This window comes from Molothrus ater, chromosome 3 (assembly GCF_012460135.2).
Source record: "Molothrus ater isolate BHLD 08-10-18 breed brown headed cowbird chromosome 3, BPBGC_Mater_1.1, whole genome shotgun sequence".
In the NCBI taxonomy this organism is placed as follows: Eukaryota; Metazoa; Chordata; class Aves; order Passeriformes; family Icteridae; genus Molothrus; species Molothrus ater.
Window position 1 is genome coordinate 40878994 of NC_050480.2, and position 19671 is coordinate 40898664.

The following is a 19671-nucleotide window of genomic DNA, read 5'->3' on the forward strand; positions in this document are numbered from 1 at the left end:
TTTCAAGGTATGGGATTATTCTTTTCTGATTAATTTATGGTTTTCTTCTTTTCTACTCTACAGGTTTATCATTGCTTAGCAGCTTCTCCTAGTGCCTTAAATATAATCTCATGCTAAATTCTATGTTGGAAAGTTCAGGTAGATTTTTGGGATTTTTGGTTTGGTTTTTGTTTCTGTAACCCCCCTAAAAAGAATTATTTAGAAAGCATTTTGGAGTGCATATCATGCAGAATTATTTGGTTTATCAAATTTACCTTTCATCTGTAAATTTGCAGCAGCTTTACACATTCCTTGTTATATAGTACAGTGTTTCTGATAAAACCATCTTCGAAATCTTTCCCCACAAGATTATCTATGGGGAAAGCCATCAGTGGTTCAAGACCACAGGCCTGGTTTCTCAAGAAAGAGCTCTTCAAGAAAAGGGTTTGTGGCTCTTGAACATCAGATTTGGCTCTAACTATAATACTTAATTGACTGTGTAATGTTTGATAAAATTCAGTATTAAAGGGTTTGTGCCCCAAGGCACACTCTCATACCAGTCTGGCTTGGAGCCACAGCCAAAGCTTATTTTACACCATTTGTAGATTCCTCCCCCTTGATTAACAACTGATTTTCTTGAACTTAATTATTTCCAAGTCTTGATTCACACTACTACTGCAATTGAGCCTAGACTTTTAAAAATTGAACTCTAATTAGACATTTTTCACCAAAATGCATTCCAGCAGCTGGACCACAGATCAGAATTCTGCAAGATTACAGTCAGCTCTATTCTTATATTATACCTTTTTTGCAGAAGTATGTCCAGTGCTAAACCTTGCACTAATCTTAATTTGTAAAGTTTAATAAACTGTACCATTTGCTTGAATATAACATTGCTGAACCCAAAGACCAGAAATACGTAATGTTAACTCTAAGACAGCAATCAGCAATTTCTCAGTTCAAACAATATATACATAAGGAATAAAACTTCCAGAATTTCTAAAATCACAGAATGGAAGATGATATACAAATGGAAGGTGATATATAAATGTTACAGCACTCCTACAAGTAAATGAATTTTATTTACTCCATAAGTATCTTTAATAGCAACAAGTATAGTCAGTGGTGAGGTGGCAGTGAAGTAAACAGAAGCTACTGTCCTACCTTACATAAATATATATAGTGACCATTGTTGTGTCTTTAAAGTAAGGAACAAAAAAGTAGAAAGTATAAGGCTTCAATGCAAATTCAATATATGAAAACAAAGAGGGTAAATCCATAGGATTTAACTTCTTTAAAAACAGCATACAAAGAATTCACAAGATCAACTAGCTGCAGGGAAGCTTGGGTGTCAAAATAATACTTAGAAAACAAACCTCTTTGCTGCACTGCAATTAAACCATTACACTGAAATGTAATGCTGTTAACATAGTACAATGATCACTAAACAAATATAAATTGTTACTGTATAATGCCTAAGTTCTTTGAAGTACTTTTCACCTATCTTTGAAGTACTTTTCACCTTTTAGATATCTAAAAGGTTCAAAGCACAACAGTAACAGTTTTTCAAAATATTGTGATTAAGCAATTTCAATAGCTATTCTGACACAGCACACTTGAAATAATGTTACTTTTTAAATCTTTCAGGGCCTTTGAGTTATTTTACATGCTTTCATTACTAAGAGGAAAAAAAAAGCAATGGCTTACCTGTGGAGATGAGGGATTAAAACTGACATTGATTACAGATTCTGTGTGTCTCCCCAGTTTTTGTAAAAAAGTGCTTGAACGCATTTCATAAATGTAAGCCTAAAAAACAATGAGTTGGTATTTTCAGTATTAAAAAACAACCACATTCTTGAAGCATTAAGTTATAGTATAGTAACACTAAATATATAGCCTACAAAGAAGTTAGAAAATTTTAATCATTGGAGTTATCTAATTTAGAAAGGCATTAGATTCTACTTAAAAGAAAGGATTTAAATTCCACAGAACATAATTTAAAATGTATTTTTAAAGGGTAATTTTTTACCTGCTTCTTTAAGTACACGTAATGTTTAGTTATTTATTGGGGAAAGAGTGCATTATTCTTTCTAAATACTTTTTTTTTTGAGTTAATTTAAGCATTTGCTAAATTTTCCCAAATTATAGAAATCAGTTTGAAGATATTGGTGATTTTCATATCTGTTTAGGTCTTGTACTGCCCAGGGTGTATCCTTGGAAGGCCTTTTACTAAATACCTACTTGATTCCTTTAACTCTGTCTAGCCTCTGTTCCAGGTCAGCCTCTTTGAGCTTCAGTTCCCTTTTTTGGAAGGAGGAACAGAGAAGAGGCAAAATCAATTACAGCAAGAATCAAGAGCACAAAATTCTCTGATTCACAAAGAAATATGCTCCATCTTTTAACCAAGAGAACATATCACAGAGAGGCATTAGTGAAGTTGAAATTTTTCCATCATAATCTAGTGGCTTGCAGAACTTTGGCAGAATTATCCAGTAAAAATTAGTTTTCCATTCCAGGTCCTCAGTTTAATTTGGGAAGGACCATGTTCATTTTTGGCTTAATCTTTATGTCCCTGTTCCACTCTGTAAAATAGATGTGATAATATTTCATTATTTTTTGAACAAAACTCCAAAGTTTGTTAAACCCAGGTATTCTGGTTATTTATTCTCTTCCACACTGTTTCTAAATCAACCATTTGGCTCATACCTTTCTTTCAAAAATGCTGTGAAGCAGTCCTGCAACTTAATTATAATCTAATGAGAGCGTATTTGGTGCTGTAGTCACACTTCTCAGCCTAAAAAGCATTCAAACCCTTACCTCCCACCCTTCAAGAGATGATTCTTAGCCCTGAGCTAGAGATTAGGCTGGGATGCAGCACTTTTCCAAATTTCCACATTGTATAGCCAGATTCATTGGATCAGAGGAAAGTCATGACAAGCAGCCACTGGCAGAAACCCACCTGCTAACCCACCTGCTAACCACCAAAGCATTGGGAAAGACCAGATATGGGAAAGCCCTTTCCTCTGACCTTTACCACAAAGACTCTATGCTCATTTTGAACAGCTGCTAGGCAAAACACACAGAACATGGCAGGGAACACAACCTGCCCATTGATCACTCCTACAAACCTTATCCTAATGGAGCTACTGCTAAATGTCCTTCCAATACCATATTCCTAGCCCCAAAAATCTTAAATATTTAGGTGTTGCGGTTCAACAGATAAAGGAGCAGAGTCTCTAGCTACATGCAAGAATAGTTTAATACATTGTGGCAGGTGTCATCTCTTCCAAGAACTGAAAGGAAAAGTAATTTAAGTAATTTTCTGAGTAATTTTGACATGCAAGACAATAAAATCTGATTAAAAGAAAAACGTCATCATATAAAAGTGGATAAAACCAGCTCTGTTTAAGTAGCTCTAGCCATAGATATTTCAACTAGCCAGTGACAATCTAAATTCTGAGAATAAAAGTTAAGTTGGTAAAAGATTGAAAGTACATTTATTTTTAACTTCAAAAGTTTAAAAACAAAATAAAACATAAACCTCAAAGAGAATTATATTTTAACAGAACTAACACTCATAACAAGAGGAATAACTCCAGTATAAACATTCTTCTTCTACAGTCTGCCATCATTTTAGTTTTGCTGTATTTTCTGATGTCATTCAAATGTTTTTTCTAGTCTTTACTTACTAGATTATTTTAGCATAGTCTTCTCTACAGAAAAAAAGGAAATAACAGTAACTGAATAATAAATGATACCATCAACACTAGCCACAGAAGAATAAAAAAGCTTGAAAATATGAAATCAATGACAGAGGAAGAACAGATTTTCAGCAAACTAAATGGAATGAAAAAGAAAACAAAACAGTCTAGAAAGCACTCAGCAATACCCAAAATGCATATGTGCATATAATGTTTTAGACTTTAGCCAAAGTCAATCCCCTTTTTTTATATTAAGACGAATTTTGTCTAATAAAAATACTTATTCAGTAGATATTGGTATTTCCTTTCCAATTCTTGCTGAGGGTCAGCCAAAAGTAAAAATAATTTACCTGTACCAATAGCTTCCAAAGAAGTTTCCTGGACCCATAACCACATACTTACTTGTATTTCCTTTCACTAGACATTTGAAGAACATTTGGAGTAGTCAGTTTTCAGTAACCCAGAGTGTGACAGTGTATTTAGCACCTTACAAGTAGACACAAGCTTCTGTTTTCTTCCCTAGACTTGTACCAAGAGACAGGGAAGAATGAAAAAAGGCCCTTCCTTGAGTGGGGCCTTGAGGGATTTGTATCCAAATGGAAAATTACTTAATTCTACTGCATTGGTAGACAGAGTGTGCTAGATAAATTGAGGCTTTATCTGCAGAGTTTCACTGTAAATTCTTTCCTCTGTTTTCTCACACTCTAACTTCAAAGAAACTTGTTCCCATCTGTTCCCATTGCCCCATAATCCAACCCACGGCCATAAACATTTGTGTCAAACTACTTAAACTCCTACAGCCTCCTAGGATAGGAAAGAGGGGAAAGCAAATCATAAGCACTTGACTAATAACAGAAGAATTCTCCTTGTTATCAGCTTTTGCACGGGGATCAGAAAAGCAACACCAGTTTCAAGGAAAACCCTTTGTTGCTGCTGTGGCTTTAAGCTGAAGCATGTATTTTACAAACAGATCACAGGAAAAGAACAAAAGAACACAACTAACAAACAAACAGAAAGACATTGATATCTAAGATACCTAATTTGGCCTTACACAAATAGAGTGTTTTCCTCACATGTTTTGCATGGATTGGCCAATGTCATCACTTTTCTGTGACTATTTTTCCTAATATTTCAAATGAGCTACAGAAGACAGAAATGTTTAAGTCCCTTGACAGAGGGACAGAGTCCCTTGGTAATCTAACATGTTTTTATAAAAGACATCTGTCGTTATTAATAAGGCATTATTGGCCATTTGCTTCCACCAGTGCCATCAAACTTGATGCATAATCCCACAGTACATAATATAAGTGTTTAACTTGCACTCCATCGCTCCCTATTTATACTGGGCCACATATTCCACTGAACCATGTATTTTTCCTCAATTTCAAGCTAAAAAAACTCCTGAACTACTTACACTAAAGAAAAATAACAATTAACCTGAAGCAGACACCGAGCATGGAAAGTTTCAGCCCAAAATGTCCTTACTTATAAGCAACTAAAACAAAATTATAGTGGAAAGTGTTAGACTACCTTAACTATAGGTATTGGTGCCAAATCCACACATAATAAAACAGATTTCACAAGTATCCTAAGCATTGATTAATGCTCTTCAATCCCAAGATATCTTATACACTTACCACATGGTAGCATGGAAAGTCTAATCAAGCCTGGCACCAAAATGTTGAGTACAGTACACCCTCTCAGAGTCCCTTTCCTTTTTAATGACTCTTATGGAGGCTCTCTTTCTGGTAGTCACAGAAACTTCCCACTACTGTAATATCCCAGTTTCCATATGATTTCCTCTGACATAACTAAAAATAGGGTGACAGTGAACATTATTAATGCTCTTTATTATTAAAATAATATTACACATATCAGTCATCTTTCAAGATGCAGGGGATGTTTTTCAAATGTATCAATCTTCTGGCAGTTATAGCTAATACATTTGAATTTTCCTCACTAAAAAAATTACATAAACCATATCTGACTTCCTTCTCTAAGCCACCCTTCTATGAAGCTTCCAAATTGTAATTTTTGCCAACTCAATTCCTATTTAATTTGCTAATTTTAAGGCCTAATGTATGTGATTGTTTTTATTTGTTTTAATATGAAATTTATGCAGCACCACGCACCACTGAATTTAGGTTGCCTTTATTTTTAGAACACACATAGTGTTGTCAGAGTACAGAATTATAAGTTAAAGACTTTATTCTAAGAATTCACATCTCACTATGAAGCAGCATGGTTGTATCACACCCACTTTGGCTCTTTTCTGACTGCTGCTTAGATTCTTCTCTGTTTCAACAGTACCAATAATTGCATTTCCTGCTTGTGCACTGGTGTTGACTGACAGCAATACTGAAAGGTTCATATGCTGCAAAGGACCTTCAACCAGATGTTTGTACCAGATGTACCAATCATACCCAAAATTCAACTACTGTCAAGAATTGAGACCAAGAGGTACGCATATAGGAAACACAAGCTCTGTGGATATAAAACTATATAAACTATATAAAACTATATATCCACTTTTAGCACCTCACTGCTGTATGCATTCCAAAATGAACATTGGGTATTCATATCTACTTCACCTTCCTGTTTTGTCTACAGTTGAACATGGGGTATTATCTTTTATAAAATTAGTTTTCTTTAGCAAAAAGGCTAATTTCTCACACTTCCTCCTATGTCTCAAAAACATTAGCAAAATTCAATGTTAACATAGTAACAAATTACAGACTCATAAAATACAGTTTGAAAAAAAAAAAAAAAAAGTTGTTCAGTAGTAGTAGTTAAATAACAATACATCTATAGCCACCAGAAAATCATCCTCCACCTCTCTCAGCTGCTAATCTGGTTTTGTGGTGTACTGGCCTAGATATGCAATAGCCCGACCTGACCATAAAGCACACAAGAACAATTAATGTGCTCATACTCATATAACTCCATGCTTCATAAAATAACCTACAAAGGACAAGATTTTCAGTCATCTTCCAAGATATATCCAAAGAGACAGTGAAGTATCAGCATACCTGAAGTCATGACTGTATGATCAAGAAAGCAGTATTTATCTGTACACTTCTAGGATAAAGGGCCTAACAGCCAACCACGTTACCAAGGAATCCAAAAAACCTCAGATTCAAGACTAAAACAATACTGTGCTCCTCTTTGGAAAGGGGTAGATTTTCTCCATCAACAGTTGGCAGAGAGGCTGTCACAGCCTGTCACTCATTCTCTGCTATGGATTTTGTTCTGCCAAGCAATGTCAGTCCTGCCTTCTCCACAGTAAACATTACTAATGCTGTTTTCTCCAGATGTTTCCTGTTAAAGCCTATCTTAGTTAAACAGTACAGACACATAAGATAAAACTTGAGTGATATATAATTGGAATACCAATCACACTGAAAACCAAAATGCTTCAGATAGTTGCTACCACTGCTTCATACAATAGATTCTGCAAGCCCTCTGGTATGAAGTGTAGACCAAGACAACAACTTCAATACCAATACAATGTTAGCATACAGTTCTAAAAGTAATTTTTCGGTAAAGAAAATATCCTCTTTTCTCCAAATAAAGTAATAAAGCATACTTCAACATATATCAAATATACCTAATTTAAACCTTAGTGATGCCTCCAAGATACACTCCCAAGAGATATGGAACAAAGCATTCTAGACTATTAACTAGTCCTATCTCATCCATTTACATACAACTACATCAGAATATCTTTGCCAACTCCCTCATTTGTAGTCTTTTACCTAGCATTATTAGTACCTAAAAAGTTCTAATGAAGTGGGCTATTAAAGGGAGAAAATCAACAACACAATTTTATCATTCACATTTGGGATTTCCTGAGGTGTTTCTTCTTTGTAGTGTATCTAGATAATTTTATGTCATTTTTAACCTAATCAGATGCAATTTTAAATCTTATCACACCACAGACACATAAGGATGGAAGCATTTCATATAAGATCAAAGCAGCTGATCACAACAGTAACAAACTGAAACAGGCCTCATCTAAACTCTTAAAGACAAGAGGAGAGAGGAAAGATATCATTGCTAATCTCGATTTTTATAAGTCAGAACTGAGCCACAGAAAGACTAAGGTGGATAATAATATATTTATGGGGGTTGAGAAATACAATCTTCTTGCCAATGATTACATTAGGAAGTAGTGCAGTGCAAGAGGAGTAGATGTACAGAGTGCTGGCAACCCAACTCCCAAATGTATTTTTCCAGTAGTAAAGCATTACAGTATATTGCTTAGCAGCATTGATATTTTATTTGGAATATCAATCTCTGTAGCTACTTAAATTAAGGTGTCAACTATAAACAAGTTCTACAGTCTGTATTATGCCTGATGCAGAATCTTGTATCTGAAAATAACTCAGTCTGCAAAAAATATCAGGTCTGGCTTTGCATCCAGCCACCACTCACAGGTTTGCAAAACTCTTTGGATTTGCCCCCGGACCAGCATCACTTTCTAGCATCACTTGCATAATGAGAACTCACTCTAAAATCAATTTTGCATGAAGGTTAATATTCAGGGACTCACACGTGGTATTAGACTGATGTTATGTAAAAGAACCAAATTGCTTTATCCTGTCTCCTGCTACTCCTTTGAATGATGATGCCCTATGGGCTACTGCTTCAAGCTTTGGTGCCTTCACAGTTGAAGGCATAAATTTAATCTTGAATTTAAAATGTGTTTCAAAGACAGTGTTGTAAGCAAAATCCTAGGCTTTATTGAAAAGTGTAAAAAGAAAAGGGAAGAGAATTTCGTACATTACCCATGTAATTTTTGTTTTTCATGCAGCAACCTGATATGCTGAAAAATTTCTGGGTTTGTGATATGGGTCAGTCTGTGTGAGCTATGAACACAGGCATTGAGATTTGGCATGGACAGAGAGTTTTATGTTAGAAAATCCAATTTCAGCACTAGGGTCAAAATGTGCCTCTTAGAGTCTACAGTTCAAAGAGAGCTAGCAAGAATGAGTCTGAAAGCAATTAAAGAGACAAATATTTATTTCTTCATTCCCTACTTCATTTCTGGAAACTTGGAATTTTTTCAGAGAGCCCTAAGGTCTTCAAAGACAAAAATTAAGTGGCTAATTAGACATAAAGTAAAAGAGCTAACTAGAATTACATAGCACAGAAAGAAAATGAGGGTTTTTTATTATAAAAAGTAGTATTTCACACTGTCCAGATATCTTTTTACACTAAGATTGCTTTAGTCAACAGTTTTGTATAGAGTCCAGCAAAATGGAAATCTAAACCCAATTAAGATGTATTAAGGTCCAACATCCTTGATAATATTGATATTCAGAAACCTGAGATTGTCCACTTGTAAAATGGTTAAAAATTACAATATTATGTGTATTCAGTTAAGCAAAAGTCAACTAAATTCTCTTGTAACCTTAGGCTATTTAGGATGCAGAAAAGATTTGACATTAAAAGTGTTAGCCTTTTATATTTGCTAGTCACAACTAATTACAGAAAGGACAATCACAGTCCAAAACCAGGATTCTGGTTATCTGTTTATCAGACTGTAAGGTCCTACACAGGTCTTGGTAAAGGTTCTCTTAAGGAAGTTGGAGTAATCATTTAGGGAAACACTTTCAACCCCAATTTACAGTATCTACAAGTCTCACACTAACATGCACCAGAGCAGTTCACATAAAACCATGTGGCCACTTCAGCCACACAGAAGCTACATCAAGCTCTTATATAAAACAGGTCTTACACCCTCAAAGTAGAAAAAAAGGCAGACAGAATTTTCATCCCTTTTTTTACAATAACATATTTTGGGTTGCTATTCTATGTCCTGTAGGAATGTGATTTTGCTATTATTCATTGTAGACAAAATATTCCTGTTTGTCAAATGCTTCAGATATTGTGAAATACAAAAAGCAGTTTAGGGTCAACGTCTCTCAATTGTATTTCAATTATGCCTTTTTTGGCTTCAAAATCAATCGCATTTGTTAACCACAGGGTGTAAGAATTGCACTTGATAAAGTAAACTCCAAGACGACTGAAGATGCAGTTGCTTCTCAGTGGAAAGGTACATAACCTATTTCCAGAATGCTCTTTTTTAAGATAATGCTTTGTATCCACACTACTGATTTTTTCATGTAGCTTATTCCAATAGACATTCATTCATATAATCATCAGGAATATGGGACTCCTTGATACTATTAAAACTGTCCAGTCACACATTAAGCCATCTGTCAGGATGCTATTAGTTGAAAAATATGAATGGACTATTCAGTGCAGCATTCAATTTTCTGTTTCAAAAGAAAGCATAAAAGTATATCCAGCCTCAACACTTCAAAGGGAAGCTTCCTAAAAAAATGCCCCAAAACTGCATTTTGTCCTAACAGTACAGTATAAGCAAGAGTCCAAGACTTTACTAAGTTTTCCTGAGGGGACAAGAAGAACAATGAAAGTTCTCTATAGACACAGGACACAAATTATGCAAAATTCCAACCCAGGAGCCAGACTAAAAAGTATTGACTGGCACTGTGCCCACCAGGGACCACATGCCAACTGGAGCAGGATGCATGCCAGCTATTCAGCTTCCTTTGATGACCCACCATGTGCCAAGAATTTGGAGTTAGGACAAAATCATGCTGTCTTTCTTTTCTTGAATCAGCACTAATTCCAAACAAATACCCTAGTGCAAAAGAGAAGACAAAAAGGTCTTGTGACTGCACCTATTTTTATACAATTCAAAAGCAACTTTAGTTAGTAGCCTCAAATAAATATATTACTATATCATATATATCGTAACCTGAGATTAATATTAAATGCATTTCTTCACAGGCAAAGCAAAAAGCCCTTCTTTTGTATTGCAAGCTACATTCAGAAACTCGAAAAATATGTTTTATCATTAAAATGTCAAGAACACAACACCTATTGCCAAACATCCAGCAATCTGCCAATAAAATCTCTAACCTTCACACATTATTTGAGCCTGTATTTCAAAAATATCCAGAAGAGTAAATTCCTCTTCTGAATTTGATGTTGACCAGAAACTGTGTCATGTTCTGATGATTAACCTAGAAATACCTAAAATAAATTTCAACAGCATTCCTACCCAGCTGTTTCAAAAGGATGTATTTGCAATGAACCCAACCTCAGTCCAGTTTCAAAGGCCTATAGTACAAGTTAGCAATCTTCCATCTCTTCACAAACAGCAAGACAAATGTTCTGCTAACATTGCAGGCATACTGAGTTAAAATTAGGTGCAAACTCCAAAAGGTATCAATACACTTTTACTCAGGATTCCTCTCTAAATAATTAAATAATTAAATTTTATTGACATTGATTCAGAAGAGAAACTGTCAGGGGAGAAAATACACACACAAAGGGTCTGGAAAGTACTAACTCCAGTTGAATGACTTCTCATTTTTTATTCAGCTGATTGGTTCATTGGTTCATGGCTTTCTAGCCATACTAAAAGATTCATCACCCGGTATTTGGGAGCTTAAGTACATTAATTTGTATTTGCTACAGATTTCCTACTGGTCAGATATATATACAACACATAAAGCTGTGCTACAGGAAACACCATTCTCCTCATCTTTGATGGCACATGACAATTCAGAGTCAAATATTATGGAAACCTATAGAAACAATCTTTTAACAATTACTTTGAGTGCTAAGATTTAGCTGCTCTGGGATTTTTTGGACAAAATAATCATGAATCATTTGTAACTGCTACATGTTAATGGACTATACAGAAGTATCATAGGTTCCAGTAAACCATGTTAAGATGAATCCTAGAATCCTCTGAAAAGACTCTTTTAGATACAATGAGTAGTTCCTGTAGTTTAGGAGGAAAAATAAGCAAAAACTACTTACATATTTGTCATCTGATCCACTGGCTATAAAGCGTCCACAGGGAGACACTGCAATTCCACATGGATAGCAGCGGCTACTGTGCCCTTCAAAACGACGTTCACACCTACAGAGAAGTTTCAGTGTTATTAACCCCAACTAAAAATAACATCTTTTACTGTCATTTTCATGAAATCCTCCTAGGTATCATGTTTTTCTTAGTCTACAAATTAACTACGGCAAATCCACAAATAAAGTTTTAAATATATCAGCAGTAGGATTTTGTCAAAACTGGAAGACACTGAAGAAAGAACATTAATGACTAAAAATCAAATGAACACACAAAACTGCCCCAGAACAATGACCAATCCCATGCTTTGGCCTTTTTTAGTTTACAGGGATAGAAACATGATTACTAATTAGAGAGGAGGAGCTGTGATGCCTATCAGTTAGCTAAGGGGAAGGTGTTGTGAAAGTCTGCTCCATGAAGATTTATAAATCTCCCTCAAGTTGTTTATACCAAATGAAGATGCAATATGTGGAATCATGGCATAAATAATTATTGCTTGCTTTTCTTACACCCAAATCTGAATATTTCACCTTTGTTGCCTATTTACATTCTATTCCATTAACTTATTGTATATGGTAAGTCAAGAAAGACAATAGCTAAACATCAAAGAATTCCAAAGTGAAAAATCTCTCTATCTCTCTCTCTCTCTGTTCTATAACTGTAGATAACTTCTTACCTATCTGTAGGGATGGATTTAAAATTAATGCAAGGAATTAATTTCTTACTTTTCAAGTTAATATTGCAAGAAGCATTGTAGAGTAAGTTTTAAATAGCTGAGCATGCTCGGGCCATTTACAAATAATAATGTTTTTAATGAGCTGAAGATTAATATCCACATAAAAAGCACCACATGGTTGTAAAGAACTTTGCAGTCAGCACAAAACTAATGTTAAAAAGATATTATTTAGTGTTTTCCTTGATATTAAAAGATATTTTAATACAAGTTTCAACACCATTCAGACCTGTGATTTACATATGCATACCTCATTTCAGAAGTTTATTTTTATACCTTTGAGGAATTATTTTAAAACAGACTTATAATAACCTATATTCCTCTTTTGTCTGTATTATGAATACTGAGTCAACCTATCCTTTTTACAAAACAAATTCACATACTTCACCATAATGCAGATGTCATATATTCTTTTTTTTTTTTTATGTATGCTAGGTCCAGGAACAAATTTGAAATAGTAAAATATCTTGCCAGCTCCTGTGATATACATGTTTTCCTGGCCAGTGAAATCACAGAAGCTAAGTAAATTCAGTCGACAGAACCTATGTGCAGAAAGCTCTAAATTTTTATACCATATTGTTCTGTTGTAGACACATATGTATGTGTAAGAATGTACTAAATGCCAAGACGGTTTCACCCAGGTGAAAGAGACATACTTAAACAAAAACACTACTTTGTACTACACTACAGATCTAATTGCTATCACTCCTTAAAGCATAAAAGAGACACATTTGAATGCATGAAAATACTTCATTTTATAGAGCCTAACTCTGAACTTTACTGTATTCTGTATAACAAAACTACTGGTATTAACAGACCTTTTGAGCATACAGTAACCAGACACTTCACCTCAGACAAGTTCTATCCTGAAACTGCTAAAATAACCCAACTTAAGAGAACACTACAATTCAAGAGAAGCAGCTTATGAAGATAGCCAATTACTGTGACTAAGATGTAGAAACATTTTGCAACTTCCTTTTTTCACAAGAATATTGAGAGACTTTCAGTAACCAATGGCCACATGTGGTCTATTGAATAACCTGCCTCTGTTCAAGCTCCCTATTTACAGCAAAGGAGAATACTAGCTACCTCAGTCTCCTCAGTATTTTCTTCCTCAGTTAGGCATCCACACAACATTATTCGTTGTGTAGAGTAAACTTCTCATACAACTTAGCCTCAAGTCCCAGTTGCACTGTTTGCAAATTTCAGGGAATTTTTTTTTTCTGACTGCCTTTTCATAGAGAATTTGAGGAAAAAAATTCTCTTTAATCTTATACTTGTGAGATACAACAGCAACATCTGAAAGAAATTTCTTCATGAGAAAAATAAACAAAATTCATATCCATTGTCCCTTCCAAAGGTGTCTTCAGATTCACCATTCTTCCTTAAGTAGAGGACTGGTCATCAGGACTACTTCTAAATGTTTAAGACCTCATTGTCAGGGCCTGTAAAACATCATTTCCTCAATGGGATGTTCTTCACAGAAGAGACTCCTAATAAAACACTGAAAAAAACATCCTTTCAAAAGAAACATCGCAGTATTTGTGACCAGTAACTCGAATATTTCAGCTATAAATCGAGCCACAAGAACTAACAGGATTCTAAGGTTTTCACTGATCTTTTCTCTGCTATACCACAGCAGTATAAAGCAATGTCTCAGTCAAAGGATAGTGCCCTTTTCCTTGTGCTAGTGCAGCCGCAGTAATAACCAACACCCTGGATTCTATTTTCTTAATTGTTTTCTTGTTCAACTTTTCTATTATATCAAGATATGTGTTCCATTACAAGTTCAGCTACTTCCCCAACCTCTCAAAATCCTACACACATTTAAATTAAAAAAACCTGATTCCAATTAAACTTTCTACAGAATTAAGTAGAAATTTGTTACTCAATCTATTAACTCCAGATATCTACAGGTATTACAGCAATGGGGAAAAAGGTGGACAAAAAAATCATAGCATTATTAGATAGATACTATGTGTATGATTTTAACATATTTTAGGGATTGTCTTCTTTCAGGCTTTTTTTTTTTATTTCTATTTTTTTTTTTAAGTAGCAACAGGTGGTGATCCAAATTATTTTGGATATTGCAGGCTTTACGTGGCCAGCTGGCATGCTCTCCAGCCTCCTAAGAATGCTTTTCTGGTCAGAGCTTTTCAGGGGTTACCATGACAAACATCTGGTAATTGCATGGGACAGCAAACAGCCAAATTTTCCCTATGTTCTTCATTGTACATCTTTTAGTCTACATTCCAAAATATGTATCTTTTTATGTTGCTAAAAAACTTGAATAATATTAGAAAAAAAAGTACTATTTTTTTCTGTCTTTGGAAGAGAAAGATACTGGAATGTGTGTCTCCTTATAAATAAGAGAATACTCTAACAAAGAAGTCTATTTCATTCTACTTGATGCATTAAAAAAAGAAAACTGCAAACAAAAGTTTGTGTTTTGTTTTTTTTCTTAAACCACTTTCATTTGTATTGTTACTTTGTGCCAGTGCTCTGATATTTGTTCACAGACTCTTCAGTACCAGCAGATCTACTGAGGCTCTGCAAAATGTGAGTCTAACTTGACAGTAGGAGTAGTAGCCACCTTAGATGTACGGAACATGTGGGTTTAATTTCATTATTCCAACAGCAAACCCTTCACATAGGAGCTCCTGATGTTTTCAACATAGCATCCAGCAGGGACCACATCCCTGTGTTCCCCATCCTCTATACTTTCATGCACCTCCAGTCCCAAACTTGGAGGAACTCCAGACACTCTTTTATCCCTCAAAATCTGGATAACTAGACTCAAAAGCTACAAGGGGAAAAAAAAAAAAAAGTCAAACCAAGAAACCAAGAAGTAACCAAATTCTGAGTATGTATATATTTGTATCTTGCTTAGGATTATGTCAAGCAACTAGTTCACAGTGAAGATGCAAACTGAAAAGTATCTCAAAATTCAAACTGCCTGTCTGACTCTAAGTTCTCAAAGTGCAAATGTGAGAAAAAGTATGAGATGAGTTCCCTGTGGCTGTGGGAATTCTGCTAAAATATGTTGCCAGCGGAGCTTATGATCATAAGCTCCTCCGGCACAGCAGCATAACACTATTCAGAGATGATAACATAGTGGCATAGCATTAGAACACTATTTGAAGATTTTGCCCTAATGTCTAATACTATCTTCATACAACTGGTAGATTCTGTCAGAGGCTGAAGGAAGGTGAAACTGATTTTCTCTGGGATCATACATCAAAGCATTATCGTGCAGCTGAGTATTCAGCTGAGGCAATTCAGTACGTGCAAGTGGTTCAATATTCCTCAAATCTTCACTGTGTCCAATAAGCATCCACTGCCTTTTTTGGTTTTTTTTCAGGAGAAGAAAAATGGCTGTTTCAGCAGCAAACAGCATAGTTCAACAGCTGAACTTCCATTTCTCAGCTGATCAGAGTATAAGTCACAGGCAGGCAGCTCCTACCACCATAAGTGTTAGTGGATTGGGTGTTGGGAGCTCTTCCTAACACCTTGTCCCTGCTAGTCTTATTACCTGCAACAGTAATCTAGCGCCTACTACATCTACCTCTCACACTACCATAGCAGCATCCCAGACTTCCAAATGAGGCTGTACTAACTCTGCCCTGCTCTCACAATTTCTGGGTAGGTTTTAAGCACAGCACATCTGGCAGCATAGCACAATTGTCCCTTTCCTGCCTTTTAAATTAATTTTCAATTACAGCTGTTATTGTACATCTTGCTCTCTTAGTCAATATCACATCAGCTACCCCAGCAAGTTTCCCATACCCTATCTCTTCTGTGGAAAGTAAAGAAAAAATGCAATTTTCATAGAATCACAAAGTGACATGATGGTTGAGATTGTTAGGCAAGTTTGGAGGTCATCTTATCCAACCTCACTGCTCACATAGTACTAGTGTGGCTTCACCAGTGCTAAACAGAGTGGAGGTATCACCTCCCACAGCCTGCTGGCAACACTCCTCCTCATACCGCTCAGGACATCATAAGCCTTCTTTGCCTCAAGGGCACATTTCTGGCTCATGTTCATCTTGATCTCCTTTCTGCAAAGCTGTTTTCTACCTAGTTGCCCCCTCAGCATATATTGGTGCCTGGGGGTTGCATTTGGTGCCAAGAGGACTTTGCACTTCCCCTTGCTGAACTTCATATGGCTTCTTCCAGCTCATTTCTACAGACTTCTACAGCCTGAAGCAAGGAGCAGAGCTCATGGCTGGGATTCCAAGGCTCGTCAGGGCAATTAAGGCCCACTGGTGCAGTAAGGGTCCTCACAGTGCAGCTGGTTACTTGACTAAATATACATCTGAAAATCTGATGTCAAGCCAGGTCACACAATTATTGACACAAAGAAGGATGAAGCTTTATTGCATGATGGCTTTAGCCATAATTTACTGATGAGCAGGGAAGGTCCACACCAGTGCCTAAAAGCTTTGTAGGGGATCTGAAATCTGCCTCAGGGAAGAAAATTTTACACTACTTCACATTCTAAAACCTCTCTTGAGGAAGAGGACTCCTTGGAATGACCCATGCAAGAGAAGCTGCAGAAAACTGGACACACAATTTTTCTCATTATCATCCAGTCATGAAGATATCTGTATTCATGTAACTTTGCTAGTGAATGTGAGCTAGTGCTACTAAGTGTTTAGTCAATATTCTAAATGCATTTAATGAAGTGAAGGGTGCAACTCTATGAATTTTTAGTTTTCTCCTAATAGAATTAATGAAAGAAATTTCCTTTCTTCTGGACATTTCAAGCACAGAATTATCTAATCTACAAGTGGGAGGAAGTGAGAAATTGAAAGGATTCAGACTGGTAAAGCAGAATTAAAAACTGTCATATGAAATTTAAGTGATATATGAACATATTAAAGCAGCTGGTATTTAGTCTAGTCTGATACTTCCTGTTGTTATGAGTTTACTGTGTAAGGGAATTGAATGTTGATTAATTCCTAAGTTTCTACATTCTTTCTATGCATTGGTTTTACAGCACTAGGATGTCAAAGTACATCTCACTGCCCTATATGTTCATGAGCATAGCCACTAAACACAGGCGGGACTGGCAGACAAGGAGGCTTAGTGTATTGGAATTTTCTGATATATCTGGCCTCTGTGGCTTAAAGGACTCAGCAACTTGTGTCATTCCAATCCAGACTTTTCTGAGATATTAAATTGAATTGGTGGAGACAACAGGTATGGCTGAGTATAAATCAATGCTACATTCCTGAATCCAGTAAGAGTAGCAATGTCTCCAAAATACATTCAATACACACAGCAGTATGAGAAAGGATGGTAAAGTTTCTTGTGTCTTACATTAATGAGTCTACAAGGTTTCATCACAAAGAACTCTTCAACTCCTTCAAAAATGTAAGAATGTATTAACTTTTTGCACCTCCTGATCATTAAATGCTTTTCTGAGTCTTTTTTTGGGAATCCTGAGCCTGGTGACTATAATGTCCACCTCATTCAGATTTCCACAGCATCTCAGCCTAACTCTTGTGTTTACTGCTTTCACCTTGGACACAAGAGAAAGAAATTTTACTTTTTTTCCAAGTAGTCATTCTTTTTGACAATACAGACTGAAATTGCTCTTCAAAATATCTTGGAAGTTGGTCAAAGGTCATTATCTTACTCTAAACCATGTATTCATATGGTCACATAGTTCATTATCCTAACCTGGAAGAAGAGTAGCCATATTTTTCTTCTTCCAAGAAAAACTATTTTCCTTGTCTTTTTTTTCCTAAACCTGTTTTGTAGATCATCTGGAGCTTTTCTTAGCTTTAGTTATAAATGAGGAGAATGCAGGAGAATTATAAAAAATATTCAAAATCTTCAAATGAAACTTTACAAATCCATGCATTTCAAAGCAAATGGAGCAAGAGTCTGAGTAAATCCAAAAGCCACTAGCAGTGTCCAAGATTCCCTCATTTATTGGCAAGATGACCTGGCTGTGTGAGGTTGGCTGACAACATCAGAAAGTTAAAATGTCTTTTCTTGTACCACCTTCAGAGGAACCCATGAGACATTCTGGCACTCTCTGAAGGAATCTTGGAATTCCTCCAGATCATCAATAGTGAAAGAGACAGACAAATTCACAGTTTTATCCAAAAAAGATGATGAAAATTGAATTTGCTAAATAATTTCACCAAATTCAAGAACATAAGAAAAGTTAAATGAATTTTCATTGGGAAAAAAATTGTAATTTGATAACACAGGTTGAACAGCAATTTTTTTGTAGAACTCAAAGCAAAAACATTCATATATCCAAAACTTATAAAGCTATAGGCCAGGTTAACCTGTTTGAAGATTTAATCTGTGCAGATCAAAAAGGAACCAGAGCATCCTGCTATGATTCCTCAGTCAATTGTGAGAAAAGGAATGCATGTCATATGAAAAGGAACCATCACCAAAGAAACTGAATTAAAAACCCCCTAAGAGTCCAAGGGAATTGTGCAGTTATTTTGTAAATTATTTCCCATGCTTTCAACAACAGCTTTGAAGAGCACTGTGATGAAGGTATTTTTCCCCCTTATTTAATCAAAATGTTGTACTTAACAGAATTTTTAAATAAAGTAACAATGGATAGATTCTCAAGGGCAACAAACAGATTAAAGAAAAGCAAAATAATTTTCACTGTGGACAGCTAGGGAAAATATTTAGAATAAAATCAACAAACATAAAGTGGAGATCTTGGACTTAGTGTTACTATCCACAACCCTGCAAACAATATAAATGAGAAGGTGGACTTACCTTTGCTATATTGCAAGAACACTGGACAAAGATTTCACTAAACAAACCCTATTCTGGCAAACCCAAAGGAAAAACAAAGGCAGGTCATTCCAGAGGGACTGGAAACAGTTGTTGATGCACCAACTTTACAAATCAACAACTTTAAGAGATTAAAGGTACTGGCCCACCATAAGGTTGTTTAGGAACTAATCTCTCCTGTAAGTACTCAACAGTGCAAGGGATGGACTGGATTTGATTGGATAAAACCTAAGAACAAAAAAAAAAAAGCAAAAGTGTTCAGTCTGTGTAACTATAGTAGACCTAACACTTCAGCAGAGACTTGTTCCAAGTTCAAACAGACCTTTCCAAACCTAGACATTTTAAATTTATTTATGTGAAAAACACCTGGTGAACACATAGGAAAAATTGAACAGTTTTACTCCTTTTGAGAACTCAGGAACAGATTTTAAAATATAGAAGACTCAGTCTCTGGTCTGAGCAATGGCAGAAAATTTCATTTTAAAAAATGTGGTTTGTTTGTCTTTTGTTCCTTGAAAATTGCTAACAAGAAAAAAACAATTTTTTTTTCTATTTCTTCTCCACAAGAGTTTATA

The 19671-nt window shown here is 35.5% G+C and overlaps 1 protein-coding gene across 1 annotated transcript in view; it reads right to left on the reverse strand.

Annotated features, from left to right (window-relative positions):
• The window catches only part of WDR27 (WD repeat domain 27), a 91826-nt gene that overhangs the window by 40102 nt on the left and 32053 nt on the right, over positions 1 to 19671 (reverse strand). The window contains exons 22-23 of the mRNA XM_036381445.2: positions 11541 to 11643; positions 1687 to 1785 (exon numbers count right to left, since the gene is read on the reverse strand). Coding sequence (XP_036237338.1) covers positions 1687 to 1785; positions 11541 to 11643 — 202 coding nt within the window. The remainder of the gene's footprint in view (positions 1 to 1686; positions 1786 to 11540; positions 11644 to 19671) is intronic.